This window comes from Molothrus ater, chromosome 3 (assembly GCF_012460135.2).
Source record: "Molothrus ater isolate BHLD 08-10-18 breed brown headed cowbird chromosome 3, BPBGC_Mater_1.1, whole genome shotgun sequence".
Lineage (NCBI taxonomy): Eukaryota > Metazoa > Chordata > Aves > Passeriformes > Icteridae > Molothrus > Molothrus ater.
The window spans coordinates 63388352-63405781 of record NC_050480.2 but is presented as its reverse complement, the minus strand read 5'-3'; the positions used below and the strand labels follow the sequence as shown (position 1 = coordinate 63405781).

The 17430-nt window shown below is 35.0% G+C and overlaps 1 protein-coding gene across 2 annotated transcripts in view; it reads right to left on the bottom strand.

Moving 5' to 3' along the window:
• TBC1D32 (TBC1 domain family member 32) overlaps positions 1 to 16687 on the bottom strand; it is a 74372-nt gene extending 57685 nt beyond the window's left edge. The window contains exons 1-15 of one of the 2 annotated variants that reach the window (XM_036381098.2): positions 16623 to 16687; positions 14373 to 14527; positions 10577 to 10738; positions 9232 to 9409; positions 8534 to 8605; positions 7243 to 7368; positions 6284 to 6362; positions 6028 to 6128; positions 5880 to 5941; positions 5244 to 5388; positions 4467 to 4526; positions 2886 to 2985; positions 2481 to 2618; positions 1006 to 1098; positions 615 to 757 (exon numbers count right to left, since the gene is read on the bottom strand). In XM_036381098.2, the coding sequence (XP_036236991.1) occupies positions 615 to 757; positions 1006 to 1098; positions 2481 to 2618; positions 2886 to 2985; positions 4467 to 4526; positions 5244 to 5388; positions 5880 to 5941; positions 6028 to 6128; positions 6284 to 6362; positions 7243 to 7368; positions 8534 to 8605; positions 9232 to 9409; positions 10577 to 10738; positions 14373 to 14527 (1614 nt within the window). In that variant the 5' untranslated portion in view covers positions 16623 to 16687. Of the gene's footprint in view, positions 1 to 614; positions 758 to 1005; positions 1099 to 2480; positions 2619 to 2885; positions 2986 to 4466; positions 4527 to 5243; positions 5389 to 5879; positions 5942 to 6027; positions 6129 to 6283; positions 6363 to 7242; positions 7369 to 8533; positions 8606 to 9231; positions 9410 to 10576; positions 10739 to 14372; positions 14528 to 16340; positions 16431 to 16622 lie in introns of those variants that run through there. The other variant, XM_054514410.1, reaches the window with a different exon arrangement.
• Between the last annotated feature and the right edge of the window lie 743 nt (positions 16688 to 17430).

The window sequence follows — 17430 nt, the reverse complement described above, 5'->3', positions numbered from 1 at the left end:
TTTTTTCAAGTCTGTCTTAGGTATGCAGAACCTGAAGGTCACCTTTCTGATGTTTTCCTAATGTCTTAAACACAGTTAACAGCTTATGTTCAAATGTCATTACACAGAAATCTTCATCACAAAGGACACTAATTCCCAATATTTTCATAATCCCTATAAAAATGTTTACAAGGAAAAAAAAAAAAAGAGAAAAAAAGTTTTTTTATCAATCTAGAAAATAGTAGCTTTCCATGGAGAATTGTTATTGAGAACACCTAACCTACAATTTACCAACTGAATTAAAAAATAAAAATAGAAGGTAGAGAAAATGTTCATCCATTAAATATCCAAGTGGCAACAGAAGAAAGCCAAACCAATGAAAAAAATTAAACAGTGTGTTTTTTCCCAAGGAAACAGTCTCACTACAGCATAATTTTTGCTACTATTCACAAGACTTCCATGTCATACCAATCATAGTAACAGACTAAACTATTCAATGCACACTATGATAGTCAAGGTATAAAATACCACAGAAGTTACCATATTACGTGAGTAAATAAACCTTCTACATAGAAAATATGAATAAAGTATAATATTCTATACATGTAAAAATCATTTGGAAGATTATTACAAACCTCTGTGCCATTCAGCAAACTTTGGACAGGATGAAGCAGGGCATCTATCACTGTGTCTGTATACAAACATTCAGCAGCACATCCTGTTTGATCACAAAAAACCTGCAGAATCTCCATAACAAGACTTTCTGGAGAATAATTTTCTGGTGAACACAAGAAATATTTATTTATATTTTAACTTACACAAATATCTCTGTATGATTATGTAGTTGCTTCTGAATTATTATTAATTTTGTTAAGTCCTGATTCAACATAGCGGGAGGAAGAATGGTAAGGGTGGAAGGGAAGAGAAAAACTGCTTTAATAACAGAGACAAAAATTGCAAAAGAAGTTATCATATGCCTCATTATAAGTAAATATATTTACGTATAAGGAAAAAAAAAGCATTTACCTGTATGTGCTGCCAAAGCTGTCTTTGGGTGACTTGGAGAGGAATAAATAAGCTGAACAAATAATACCAACACATCAGTTATGGATATAGTAGCTATTAAAAAAAAAAAAGAAAGAAAGAAAGTACTTTGTAAATTAAAGACTAAGTTAAATTTTCCAAATAAAAAATGGATTTTGTAAATATATGTAAAGAATGCTTTGCTGTAGAGAGGAAATTAATTACGTACAAGTTATAAAGCAAAGGACATATGTGTCCTTGGGACTCTACTAAGGTATTTCATGATCACCTTATAAGACTTGATCTTGCTCTCAATTTAGCCAGTTGAAATTTTGCAATGTCTTTCACTGTTACAAATGACAGCCAACATTTGGAAATACTGGCTGTAGAAAAAAAAGCATTACCTTTCTATTAAATTAAGTGAAAAAACTGGTAAAGAGAGAAGGTGTCACACAACTCTTTCTCAGGTCTGGAACAAAAACAACAAATGAATCTAAATGCAAGATAGGAAAAATTGCTCCAAGTTTATATTTAATTATGTTAATAAATCAGCCACTTTGTGAGGAAAGAGTTGCCATCTATGAAGCTGAAAAGGACACTATTAAGAAGAGAAATGGCAAGATTGTTACATTTTATAGGAAAGAAATAAGCAACCACCATCCCTGGATCTCTGCTGGATGGGTGTTACACTGGTAATGCATAAATGACGAAAGCACTTTATTAGTAGATATTTCTTACTGTTCTACACTGGATCTATCAAGTCTTGGTCCTCTAACCAGAGGGACAAAAGGCAAGTCACAGAATGAGTGTCCAGTAATGTTTGGAATTATATGTTGAATTAATAGAGACACTAAAGCAATGGAATGCTACAATTGCCCTCACACATTTCTGTTTGCCAGCCCTGCCCCATGTAGACTTCTCTGTCTGTTGAAGAGCTTTTCCATCTCACTTCTTGTGTTCCTATTAACATCTCTGTTCCACAGGTATGAAACTTTTCTTCTACTTTTTTTTATCTTAATTAACAGATTAAACTCAGAGCACTTGTTTTCAATTTGCAATTAGCTTGAAATACTGATTTTTCTCTCACACCTGAAAACCAGTTTTGGCCCCTGGACATATCTCTCATCCAACCAATTACATCAAATGGTTTGACAGAAGCTATTACTCACACCTAGAAAAAATGAATCACTTACGCACTGATCCAACTGTCCTTCAACACAAAATTAATGTATTAGAAGTAAAACACACAAACAATCCATTTAACCACATCCATCAAGGAATAAAAAACTGTGTATAAATTCTCATATATAGATATAAACACACATACACCACCTTTATGAAAGTTTCCAGGCTCAGAATTGGTGAACAAAGTATTGTTCTTCAATATCCACAATATTGCAGTGAAAAAATATAAATATATATCAAGAATGGATACAGTTTTTCTGAATAGATTCCATTTTCTTCAACTCTCCTCCTACCTTTTTTATTTTTCAGCTGTACTGGAAAGAGATTCTGGCCTTCCTTATAGATCAACAATCTTCCTAGCAGGCACAGTGAATGAACAAAACAGATGTACTGCAATTCTGGTCCAGTGTAAGAAAAATCCTGCGTATCACCTATAACAATAAAGCAAAAAAATTAGAACTTTACTCTTGTAGTTTACTTCACAGTACCTAGCTGCTTCCTGCAACATAAGCAGGTCATTTTGGATATAAAGACAGCTTAAGAAATTAACCACTGCTATTAGTTTTCTCTTAAAGGACAGTCATTCAACATCTGAGGAATGGAAGAGATAGAACATCTTTCTCTTGAAGTAGCATGCTCAAAAGCCTAAAGAATGGGGATGTATGCACATATAATATGAGACATGCTAAGATACTCACTACAGTGCTGTTGAGAAAAGTCACCAACTTTGGAATTTTTATTAACTGCTGCCTTGCAAAATTCAAAATAATCAAGACATTGCTGGACTGCTACATTAATCTGTGGAAAAAAACACAAAATAATAAAGTACCTGATATTTCACAATAAACTCATTCTCTCTTGCATCCAAGTACTGTCCCTTAACACAAGAACTTAAATATCCACTTCACTTCAATGACTTCATTTTTCAGTGCTTTGGATGCATTAACCAAGAGAAGGCAAACTTTTACAGGGCTATTAAAATATATCACCATTATTAATAAATTATCACACAACCAGTTCTATACACATAAGGACAGTCTATGAAAAAGAGTACAGAGAACATGGAAGAGTTTTGAGAAGTCAACAGCAATCTGTGAATGCCCTATTGTCATTACTGTGGAAGATTTTAAATTTGCACAAGTGAAAACCTTTGTCTTGAATACACTTACTAAACTGTAGGTTTGGTTGCCAGATGCTGCAGTGCTATTACTGTTCTTGGTGGTGTATCACTGTCATAGCAATATAATCTAATCAAGGTATATAAAAGTTTAAAAGTTATAAGCCTTGTTGTAGCAAGGAAACACAAAGCACATTGTCCTGGTTTCAGGTGGGGTAGAATTTATTTCTTCTATTTTCTTATGATCTGAGAAGAATAATTAGATTTATTACAGCTTGGAGATGCCAAGATTTATTCACAAGTGTAAATATGCAGGCATACACAATAAAAAAACCTCCAACCTTAATCGGATGCTTACCCTTCCTTATAAATTAGATTAGACTACCCTGCTTATGGACTTTCTATTATAAACCCTGTTGCATGGATCATGCTTTATTCTGTCCTGTTCTATGCACACAGATAAAAAAGAAAAAGGTCTCTCATCTGTGTCCTTTCTCCATCTTAAGGTTTTATTGGTCCCATATATTTTACATTTGATTTCATTTGTATGACAAGATTTTATAAAACATAGCCAAGTCCTGGTTTAAATGAATGGATCTCACATCTACAGCAGTCTTATTAAAAACAATGAAAATTCTACCCTAGTAAAGAGATCTGCCCATACAAAATATATGATAGGATTAACAACTATATTACTAAATATATTTTCCCAGTTTGATTTATCTTGCTGACTTTGAATCCTTTATGATTCAGAGAATACAATGGCAGTTTATTTAGCCTCTTTTCAACAAAAATCAAATTTAGCACGGTGTATTTACAGTATTTATCACACATCATTTGTCATTTTTATGCTTTTTTGGAAATAATTCTAAATATGAATGAAACATAACAAATTAATACATTATAATCCTAAGTAAACACCTGCAATAAAATATCCGAATTCCCCTTACACAGAGCTGGCCATATATGCTTATTTGTATTTCTCTGGGCAATCTTTTCCAATGTATCACCACCCTGACAGAAAAAGAAGTTCCTCCTAATATCTAATCTAAATCTTCCCTCTTTCAGGTTCAAGCCATTACCCTGTGTTCTATCAATAAATTTTATTTACAGACTATTATTGCATATATAATCAATAAAGTGTATTAATAGAAGTACTTACCAAGGATTTATATTTCCTTTCCAGAAGCCTAAATACCACTCTTCTGCTGTAATATGCATGCTTGAATGACAAAGAAGATGTAATGTGAACTACAAAGAAATGTTCTGGTTTTTAACTAAAAAGTAGAAATTATCTCTGATTCTGTTCTAGTAGAGATCCCATATACAGTACATGTTCAATGAACTCCAGCTCGTGTAAGCCAGTATTATACTCAACTAGAGACATTTGTTTGCAGTACATTTATGGCAAAAACCCCCTACATCATTAGAAAAAAGTGTAGCAGAACGCATAGTTAAAAGAGAAAACCAATAAGTACACAAATGCTAAACTATGCATTTTGAAATTGCCAAGTAAATCCTAAATTGTAAGTTTATATATGGTAGGCTGGAAAAAGTTCTAATGTCCACTGAAATTAGCAAGTTGTGTGTAGTGTGTAATATAAATGTGGTCTTTCATGCTCATCACTTCTTCCAAACAAATACTTGCATCTTTTGGTGGCTGTCAGTCAATTCCTCCAAAGAGAGTGAGGACACAAAACACAGAAAATACTCCTAAATTTCATGAGAACAAGTAACTGAACAGAAATTGAGGTGGAGAGTAATACTGAAAAGCAGTGGACATGGAAGTCTAAAAAAAACCTGCACTTCCTTAATTACAGTTCTCAGTATAGGCTGTTATAGGACATAATAGGTCAGTGATGTCAGAACCATAACTTTTCAAAATAAATGTCTGACATGAACAAGTTATGTGTTGTTGGGTTGCAGGTTATTTGCTTACCGTCCACTTCTTAAACCACACTGCTTTGATATCTAGCAAAGCCAAGAAGTGCATTGGACTCAAGAAATCTGGAGAGGCAGGATGATTAGGCTTGTGTTTTAATGACAGAAGTGACAAGGTACTCTCCACTACTTCTTCCATATACCTTATGACACAAATAGGAAAAAATGGACAGGAAACAAAAAAATCACTGAAGTCCTTCCACCAGTAATAGTCAAGAACAATCTTCTCATAAAACCTTGTTCAGATAAATGATAAATACCAACAGCATTATCTTTAACTTGCTCTTGTATGGGCATTAATTCTTTGTAATACCATGAATAAAACTAATATGCATCTATATTCTCCTAAGTTATTACAACTTCTAAGTGCATTACCCTTACTACACTTACATCCAAATTATTTTTGTTCAGAAGTACTTAGACCACTCAAAAGCTAAGTAAGCAGCTAAATATGACTACTCCTATGCAACTTCCCCATTTTACTTTTCCCATCCTCTACTTTTATTTCCCCTGTTGTCACTGACCAGCCACTGTGCATCCTATAATCAAGCCTTTGCTAAAGTTACATGTATCCTATTTTATGTCAATAACTATTAAATTAAGAAACAGTTACAGGGTTTTGAAGGTGACATACTTTTCTGGATGTCGGATCCAGGAAGAAGGTGCTTCTTTTTGGTACTCATTTAAAAGGCGAACCTGAAAACATAATTATTAAAATTAGAAAATAATTAATGCATAATGTTTCAGTACTGATAGAAAAGGTATGGAAAGTTCATTTATACCTTTTTAAGTAAACGATTTACATCTGAGTTAGATACATCCAGACCAGCTGAAATATGAAGAGAATATTCTTCAGAAAGAAAGTACAACTCCAAGTGTCGTGCTAAAAAAATAAAGAGAAAACAAACAACAAAAAATCACTTCAGCTCCATGACAACAGTGACAAAACAGACTATCTTATATAATCTTCATTATAAAATTTAACTTTTCAAAAAGTACATAACCCATGAAGTTTGAAATGTAATTAAATGCACATACCTAAACTTGTATAGACTTCTTTTGTCATATTAAATGGAGAAGAAGAAAATGTTTTTGCATAGAACCTAAGAATTTTCTCCTAAGGGTGAAAAAATCAAGCAATGTATTAAATAGTCATTAACTGTGTATCATAATTGCAAAATAATCAATATATAATTTATTCTTAATACTATATATTATTCATCCAGACATCTGTGCAGATGTTAAGCATGTTTCATAAAAATATAGTTTCTGCTCACAGAAATCTCCAGTTCAAAGGAAATTTTATTCAAATACTTGACCTACAGCACCAATGTAAAGCCTCACTGAGTTATAAAGTAGACTAAGGAACATTACTTTTCCATTCAGAATCAGTAACTTGTTATTATCACTGTTTTAAAAGAAATTGTAGAACTCAGGTGAAAGAGAAATATATGACAGCATATGGGCCAACTTTCCTATTTATTTGGTAATCAGTTTAAAATTTGAAGAAGCAAAGAAGTTTAATTGACATAATAAATAATCTAAAAGCCATTTAAGCAGCTGTCTTTTTTTTTCCTCATCACTGCCTGTGTCCTATTACTATGTATCATTTTCTCACTATCATGAAGCATAAACCTGACTTGAAGAGGAAATATTAACATGACCTATTTTACCGAGCAATTTTGTCCATTCTTTTTACATGAGTTTCTGCTAAAAGAAATTAAAATGTCTCCACCGCCATTAAAAGAAACGCAAATGACTACTTTGGTGTCTCAAAATCCTATTGAAAGCCTGTTGCAGTCCTTTAAACCAAAATGTACTGGAATCCTGTATTTCTGCTACTTAAAAAAATAGTTTTTGTGATTCACACACAAATAATAAAATGTCTTGAATCCTGCTGGACTGCTTATATGTAAGAGGTGTAACTTCTTACACCACTTTGGTAGTTCCTTTCTTTGGATACAAATGTGGTAATTAGATACAAAACATTCCCTTACACTGAATGTTGCATCAGGATCTGCCAGAGAGATTGTCAGATGCTTACTCAGACTTGGCCAACTCTCAGAGTTCAGGATATCAGAGGCAGGGGCCAAGCACAGCGTCTGCAAAGCTTCTTGGCGAACCTGGAGCAGTCAAAAAGATAAACACCAAAAATCCATTCACAACAGCCTCTGAAATACCTAGTTTACAAGTCAGAGGGAAGGAGAGAGGGAGGACAGGAAGGAACAGAACCTGGCTGTAGAATAGATAAGGAATAACAAATACTTATCTTCTGCTATATTTTTATGGCTATTTAGACAAAACACTACATCACTGAGTGGGGAAAATGTGTGTATTCTAAGAAGTAATAAAACCATTTTAAATGGGTTTTCAATACTGGATGCAAGATTTATGTTCTATTTTCTGGCTGTAATCAAATATTTTGAAACTGGGGAATATAGCTCTCTAAAGCTCTCAGCTAGAAGAAGCAGACACAGTTATTAGACATTGTCTTATACTGCTGAATTTTCATCAGCATTCTAAGTAATTTCAACTAACTTTTTTTTCAATTAATAGAAAACTGTTATCTCTAGCAATTTATTTCATCTTACTGAAACAAACTGTAAGATATTTTAATAACATTTAATAGCATCAGACTTTTTACCTGGTTTTCTAATTAAAAAAATTGTTTGTACCACCTCCTACCTACCATGCTTGTTTCAGCTGCCAGACAAGCTCCAACAATTCTTATCAAGGCAGCACACTCAAACTGGTATTTTTCCAAGCTTCAAAAATACCAGCAGCTGGTGCTGGTTGTTGGTCAGAGTGGTCAGAGACACAAATTAGTACTGCCACTGACACAACAGCAAACCTAACTTGGATTTATATTTTCCATTTGGCAGCAGGTTGTTGGCAAATCAGCAGGCACCTCTCTCTTTGGACAGGGGTAACTCAAAGGGCAACACAGAAGTTACCAAGAAGGGCAAGGGACATGGATAGAGGACAAATAATGTTCAGTAACTTTATCATGGAACAACTTTTTTTTTTAACTAAAAATGCCAATCTATAGAACATAGATCTCTAAAAAAATATAGATACTTGCAGCAACACTAGTTTTTGAACCAGATGGTTACAAACAATGAAATATTGCATTGCAGAGTAGCTTCTGCACTGAAGGTAAAATAAATGAACCAGCAAAAACAAGTTTCCACTCAGGTACATAGGAATTTGTATGCACATACAGCCTACTCAACAATATGCAATAAACATTCATTTGTATCAACATTTCATTTCTGTTTTTAAACTTACTTCCTTGGGCTGACTAGGGTCAAGCTTTTCTGTGAGCAGCTGCAATTGTTCTTGACTCATGAATGCATAACTCTGCAATGCACATTATAAAATTATCATTAGTATATTTTATTAAACTGAACAGCAGAAGATTAAAATCATCAGTCTTTCTGATACCTAATTTACTTTTAATAATTAGGACTTCAACATTTATACTAATTTTACCATAAAGTCAACATTCCAAATGTTTTCTGTTGTTTGCCCAAAGTTAAACTTAGAATAATGAAATCACTATAACATATTTTGTTTGCTTTACTTCAAAGTTTTTTGTATGTTCAAAAAATCCCTTATAATAATTTATTCAGCAAGAAATGCAGCCTAGTACAGTAGTCTGGAAATGAACTGCATGTTATTTGGCCTCTAAAGTAAAATCACAAAAGTTAGATGATGTACTGATTATATCTTTATCTTTCTATACCATACTTGGATAGGTACTTTGGAGCATATGGGCATCATATTGATCTCATCTCGCACATGATGCCTAAACTAGCTAGTATAAGCTTAGTATTTAAAACTGAAAGAAAAGCAAATAATTTGGGTTTAAGATATAACAAAAATCGGAAAAATTAATCTTTCTCTAGGGCCATTCCATTGACAGAAACTTAACAATTTTGCAGTATCATGCTTATTTCACAAGATAGAGAGAAAACCCATTGTACTTGGTTGAAGGAGGAGTCACTGTCAGAACAGTTGTCTGTGTAATAGCCACTCTGACGTTCTTTCTTTGCTTTACTGGCCAGCTCCTTATCATGCATCCGATCTTCTTCAAACTTGTTAATCAAAGATTCTACCACAACCATCATGACATTCTTCAAAGCATGTATCATTTCTCTGTATCTTCAAAGTAAAGATGATTTTAATATATGAGAACATAAAAAAATAACTATGTAAAAAAAAGAAAAAGAAATCGCTACATCATGAATAACTGAATATGAAATAATTGGACTTGAACTCACTGAATTTACAGAAATTAATGAATACCAAATCCAGATCTAAAATGAGCAAGGAAACATATATGCACCTTACATGTTTCAGTTAATGATATTCTAAAATCACAACAAAACTCCTTTTTTTCCCGTCCGGAACCATTCAATTAAATACCACTATCATAATTCTATTTTGCGATATTCTTTAGAAAGAACAACACGAGTCCACCAAAAAGGAGGATCTGTCCCTGAGAAAACAGGCCAGTTCTCATCCTTGTTATTGTTTGTTTCTTTTAGTTCAACACCCAATTTTTCTTTTGCTATAAATCTTGAGCAGAACCAGTGGAAGTGAACATATCACCCTGATTCAAGATCTTGAGTACAGGTCATGCACACAAAATATTTTTCGTTCAACAAAACCCAGGTTTTTCTAATTTCCATAAACTGAAAAATAATATCCACAGGGAAGCAATTCAAAATAAAAAAATGCTTCAGAAAAGCATCCATTGTAAAACGCTGATGCTTTATTTCAAATTATTTTTTACTTTAATGCTAAAATTATTTATTTTACAGTCATCAAATAGACAGATTAGCATATTGTGCTTTAATATCTTCCTACATGTCAAATTAAAAATATAAGACACATTTTTAGTTAATTGGAGTTTCTCCTACCAATTTTAATACACACAAAACCCTAAGGTCCTGATCCTTGAAACAAAATTATACAAACAGCATAATCTAAAAAATGGTCACCCTAACATCTATTTTCCTATTTTCTTATTTTGCAACACATAAAAATGAGCACTGATGCTACAAATCCTAAATACCTCAAAAATTTCACAGATTTTCTACCTATCTTTTTTATGCAATTATTCTCAACCTTAAGCCCAGGATGAGACAAAGCATGACAAATTGCAATGTATAGTGGCAATATGTGAATTTCTTAGCAATGATTTTGGTTAAAGATTCAGAATTGTTATTGGTTCAGATCTTATTTTTTCAAAACACATTATGGAAAAGCAAAAGGAAGACTAAGACAAAGAAGAAATAGAGATGTGAATTACAGGTATATACTCACTCTTTTGATTCACGGGCCTTCTTAGTAAGATGTTGAACAAGTGTGTCATAGCCAGATATTTCACCCTGACTTTGGGCAGAGGTACATTTTTCTGTTTCTTCTTCAATCACAGGTCCCACAGTATTTTTTATGTATTGTCTAAGGTATTTCACAAACTCATAGCTGCAAGAAATATGCAAAATTAAAATGCTATATCTCTTTGACTTCACCATGAAACATTTTCAAAATTATATCAACAACCACTATCTTCTCTCCCAGTAGATTTGTTACTCTGAGGTAAGAAATAAACTTCAGGAGTGTAAAATAACACATTACAGTTTGATTTGCTTCAATGTAGTCAGTATCAGCATATTGTAGGAAGAAATAACACCAAATAGAAGAAACAAAACCAAGAGTTAGTTTACCAAAATGCACATTTTCATTTTGTGCTCCTTCTAAAAGTAAAAATCCACTCAGACAAAAAGGTAAAGATTTTGTAGACCAAAAACAATGGATATCAAGAAGTTTCAAATTCCAAAAGAAACATTCCTTGTAGCACTCTAAACATCTTTTAGAGTATAAACTGTCTGGTAATATTCTTTATGCATTATACATACAAAATTAGAAAATACACAGAAAACACAGTTTATAAATTAGAGCACATGAGAACACCTATGGCCTGTGAAATTCTATGTGTCATGGCAATACACAGATCTCAATCAAACTGACAAAACAGATCTCTGTGATTACACAAACATATCAAATTCAAGGATTCACCACTTTGCAGTCTTATGATCAGACACCCACAGACACTTGCTAACAGAATAGAATATTTAGAGGGAGATCTCAAACTAAAGACTCTCCCTGGGTCCTCCAGCTTCATATTAGCTATAGAAATTGCTAAAAAGTACTGCTCGAATAAATCAAATTTTCTTTTTGGCTAGTTCTGTGATTTGTATAAACGGCAAGGCAAACAGAAACACACAAAAAGTAATCACATAGTTAAAATAGATGCATAATTTTATTTTCATTTTATCAAAAGTAGATGCATGACTACTTCATGTTAACTTGGATTAAAAAACCCAAAACACAAACAACAAAGCACACAAAATTGTATCATGATAGATACTTCCTCACTGGATTGCCTACCTCAGGTTCCATCAGGTATGTCAGTATTTTTCTTTTTCCCTACCTTTCCATTCTTGTTCTCAGTGAAAGTAATAGAAATATAATCTCAAGAAAGATGCAACATATGTTTATTTTTGTCTTCATTTGTGAAATTGCACACAACTCTCCACTGCATGAAAGCTTTCATGAAACTGACTCCCCTTTGTTTTATAAGGGCAACACTTCCAGGGTATCAGTTTTTGCAGTGACTCCTTCACTCTGATATATGCAGTAACCACATCACTATTCACACCACTACTTTTATGTCTGAGGTTCTAGTCTTCATCTTCTGCATTATTCTTCTACTTAGACATGTTTTGTAACAATTATGCATTTCAGCAATGACAATACTACTTCTTCACAAGCAGAATCAATTCAGACTGATCTGGTAAGACTTACAAAGTAATCACACTTGGCAGTTAAAAATACCTCTAAATGTAACAGAAAACATGCTACTTATGTGATTTAAAATCCTTTTGTCTACTACTGCACAGAAATTTTGTACTTGATTCAATTTTCCTTTTTGTTAGCTTTCTGAGGATCTTGCATTTCTGTCTTTCCAAAGTGGGAACAAAGGGGAAGGCCTCAAAATCTGGTAAAATTACTGTGTCAAAATAGGCATGAGGCAGAAATGGTAGAGCTCAAAATGCTGAGAGCAGCAGTGGACAGTCCAAAAGCACACACTACTAATTGTCACAGACATATTTTATGAAAAATCCTTTTGTTAGGATCTTTTCTCCTGAGAAGCTTCAGCTTCCCCATGTTTTGCTGCTTTGGAATGTGATTTGGAGAATTGTTTACCCAGCATGTGAAATTGTTTCTACTTGATGACCAATGACAGACACCTGTGTTGAGGCTGTGAGCAGTCACAAGATTTTATCATTCCATTCCTTCCTTTGCTAGCCTTCTGATGAAATCCTTTTTCTTCTATTCTTTTAGTATAGTTTTAGTGCACCTTTTTTTATATAATATATATCATAAATAATAAATCAGCCTTCTGAAACATGAGATGAGAGTCAAGACTATCATCTCTTCCCTCATCCTGGGACCCCTGTGAACACCACCACAACTAATAACAGAGCTTGCAATCTGGATGGATAGGTTAAGGAAAAAGTTTCTTAATGGCCTCACTTATAAATGACCATATGCCCTCTCTGACTTTCCATGAAAACCAGTCTATACTGCCATGGGTCACAAACAAGACAAGAATACCTCCAGAAATATTGCAGTATCAGATAGTAATCCTCATGTTCTGAATTTAAAGATCACTTGATTTTCCATTAAATGTAAATTTAAAGTGTTCTCATGAAAATAAGTATTTTTAGGATCACCAATTTTCTAACATAAAAGAAAGAGTAATGGATGCCAAGGTTTCACTGCTGTAAAAGGAAAAGCTATATAGGCATTGCTTCAACCACTTACAGACCTTACTCCCTCACCCTGGGTATTCTATTAGGTTCTTAGAAAAAATGACAGAAATAATTTTTTTTGTTTGATCTTTATTGTATATATCTTCTCTAAATATTTTTTTTTCTTTCAGAAATACATGTCTTTCAACTTTGACATGTTTACAACCAAATTATTTTACTCTCTTGCTTACCCAGCAACTTATCATTCAAAATTCACAAGAGTAAAAGCAACAGTGTAATTCAATACATTGGTAACAAAAACTAAAACTGAACTAAAATACCTTTTAAAGAATCTTCAGAACACATGAAATCATCAAGATTTTAAAATTACAGTGAAATTTTAGATAAACCCTAGTCTGACTTCACTTATTTGCTTTTACCTAACTCCTACCACTGACAAAGGAACGCTAATACCCAGGTAAATTTAAGAGAATGTAAATAGTGCCACTTCTGAAAAAACTGATAGGGAACCAGCTTTCTCAGAAGTCAGGTCACAGAGCTGTTTCTTATTAAAATGCCCTCAGGTTATTTCAGCCTGATATTGTCTTGGCTTGTGATAAACTGTGTACTAAAAATCTCCCATGCAGCAAAAAAATAATCAAGTTATAACATCATGGAAAGGAAAGAGCAGCATATGATCTAGAAATTTATATTGCATGTGAGGTCACACTGTCAAATCTGATTTATCAGAAGTGTGATGGGGATACATTTCTGTTTTACTTAAAGCATAAATGAAAACAATGATTGGAACAGATAGATAAGATAGACACGTTCAGTAATATGGGCCAGAGAGAACAATCAAATATGGAAGCCAAATGGCCCTCTGAAAAAGTACTCTATTTTGAAAAACACGACTTTGGTGTCTAGCAGGTGTCAAATATACTGAGAGTCTCCAGTGACTACTTCTTCTAGCTCCACATGTGCATTTAGTACATTATGTGTGCACATGCATCAGAGCTTTCTAAATTCGTCTCTCACTAACAGCTCATGAATTACTACTACAGCAAAAATATATTAGCAAGAGTGCATGGGGAAAAAAGCAAACCAAGAAAATAGCAACAGGAATTTTATTCTTTAAATTAGCATAATCTGAGAGTTGATTAGCGACAGGAATATCTACATATGTATAAATACACACATATTTACAAAGCAATATAAAGTGTATACATTTCCCAGGAATAGTACAGTTTAAGACATATCAACTTCTTCAAAAGACTAAAAATAGCAAAAGATAATTTTACTTGTGAAAATTCTCATCTGTTTCCTCCAAATGCAAGAGAATTTCTTCTGCACATTCTGCTGATGGAGCTCCAGTGATTTTTTCCTTCACACTCTGCAGCAACTGTCTAAGCATTGACTGTAATACTGCTTCATCTTCGCTTGTAAAATGAGACATCTGTAGAAAACAGACAGAAGAATAAGAAACTCTCATAGTTTTATTTTTCCTCAAGATGCTAAGAAAAGCACATATCGCTTAAATTGCCACTTTTTTACTTTATCAACAGGATTGTCATCAAAAGACATAAACACAGACAGGAAATAGCTGACAGAGCTTATCTTAAGACCAACTGAAAACAAAACAATCAAATCAGTTTCACTAAAACTCCTGGTTTTTTAGCATAATATTCTTAAAGGACATATTACATTAAGGAAAGCCTAAATATTCCTATTTGTACTTGCCTATGATAAAGGCACAAGACTACATGGTAAGCTAAAAAAATAAAAAGAAGGGAAGGTTTAACAGATGTAATGACTGTCTCTTGATAAGAAAACTTTATAAATAATCTTTCACCTGCTTCTCATCCACTATTACTACCCAGTTCTGACTTTGGAATCCCTCTACTCAGAGCTATTGCTGTGCCCATGACTGAGAGTGCTGTCAGCTTTTGCAAGGGCCAGGTGGAATTATCAGAACAGTTTAACTGCCCTGTGCCCTTGTCACAATTCAGTGACCTGACAGAGTCCTGTCAAATTAAATGGAAACTGCTGGGAAAAACTGTGAGGAGAAGAAGCAGTGAAAAACTGGAAACATCTGCCAAGTCCAGAAGACAGACAATCAGTTAAATTTTCAAGAACTGCAAAAAAAAAAAAAAAGAAAAAAAAATACAAGCTCATTTTTGACCTTTAATAATCAATGGCTTAAAAATCTTTATATGCCAAGGAAGACTTTCAAACCTCAATGGCAGTTTTAGCTTATCTATTTCTAGCCTATATAAGGAAAAATTACTTGGAGATATTTGACTTTCTCAATTAAAAATTAAAGACTCTCTAAGCACCTGTGAATAAACAATACACACACACACTTGGAAGAGACAATATAGCAAATTATTGTTTAAGTATCAAATAGTATCAACGACAGGGGAAAAAAAAAGCCATATAGCACCAGCTGGAAGAGTTATCTTTTATGAAAGGTAATAGTTCATCAAGGTAACGCTCTTCTGTGGTAAGTAGCACAGTTGCTGAACATTTTACTTAGACCTATCATTATTCAATATTAACTCAATCATCTTACCAGAAATTTCATTAAACTAAACTCATAGCAAACAAACACAATACCCCAAATCCCTTGCAATAATCTTAACTCACTGATTTGCAGCCTTCTTTTTCTTATAGAATCTCAAAATACTTAGTTGAAGTCAATACACTTTTAGGTCTGTATAAACATCAGACAATATACTAATCCCCTGGGGAAAAAATAAATTGCCAAGTATTTGGGTATAACTAGGCATTTTTAGAAGTGCAAGGTATCCAGATACCCATTGGCAGTCAGCGCAAAGTCGTGCCCAGGTTATTCATAGAGAGAAATCATGAGAATATTGCAGCTTCACCTCCAGTTTGCCTCGAAAAGCCTTACCTGACTCATGTAATCACTAACAAAAATACATATCTTATATTTCATTGTAAAGGTTTGCTGTTTGTTGCGCTTGGGTTTTTGGTGGTTGTTGCTTTGGGGGTTATTTCCCAGCAGGCAGAGCCCCCATTCAGTTTCCAGGCTACATTTAAATAGTAATTTTCTCTCTAAATTACAACTTTACCCTAAGCCCAGTTTGGGCAGTCTTTTCAAGGTCCCGGCACTATCGCGAATTAAATCCTGCCCCACAACTCGGGCAACGATTCAGAAGCGGCCTGTTGTTGCCAGCATTTATCCTTACACCAACATTCGCCTGGGCAGGGAGACAATTCTACCAATTGGAGGGAGACAATTTTACCAACGAGCCGAGGAGAGCAGCTCCCAGAACGCGAGCAGTGCGGGAATCCCTGCCCCTTCTGGCGCTTTACCGCCCGTCCTTCGGCTGCGCACCAGGGCGGGGCAGCAACGAGGATTCCCGGGACAACCCACAGAGGAGAGCAGCCGGTCGGTCCAAGTGCTTCCCTCAGCCAGCGCTGACAGCACGGGCAAGCTCTGCCCGGGCACACTCCTCTCCGCCACGCTCCCCCCGCCCCGGGATCCCCGCATTCCCAGTCCTTGCCCGCAGCCCGCCGGGATTCACCTTGGGCGGCCGCGGCCCTTGGCAACCGCGGCGCCGCCGCCGCCGAGTCTCGCCGGGCCCTGGAAACATCGCGAGAGGGCGCGTGGGGCGCCCGCGCCCCGCCCGCGCGGGATGGCGGTGCTGGCCGCCGTGAGGGGTGCGGGGGCAGCTGCTCCGCCGAGAGCCGCTCCGCTGCCAGCCGGGATGTGTTTGCCGGTACGGGCAATCCCAGCACAGCTCAGGAGCACTCCGCGCTTCCTGGCTTCAGGCTCCTCTCGGTTCAGCCCGGGGTGGTGACCCTCAGGTTTCGCACTGAAATCAAAGCAATGCAGTCATGCCATTATTCCCAATTTACATCAGCAGGGGAGAAGGTTGTCTCAGTAAATAAAGTTATGAAAGGCATGGAATTTTTTAGTCCTCTTTGACTCTCCGTTCCTGTGGTGAAGGAACTATTACAAAGATATCAAATAGTATTTTTTTCTCTCCAACAAATAAATTCAAATAAATTCATAACACAAAAACTGTTTAATATTAAATAATTTCAATTAGGTCAGCTATAATAAACCAGAATTTAGTTACCATAAGCACTCGTAATGATGTTTTTCAGTGCTTGCATGTGAGGTGTTACATAGTGCATTATTATCCTTTCCTCCTACATTTTTCTAATGATTCTGATGTTGGGTGATGCTAATCTTCCATGATGTTGTGTCCTTTAAATATTAATCTTCCATGTAATGCTAATCTTCCCTGAGCACTTGTTCCTTTAACTGAGCCTGTAGCCCCTTCAGTTAACAGAGCTCTACTTAGTTGTGGGGATCCACTTGCACAG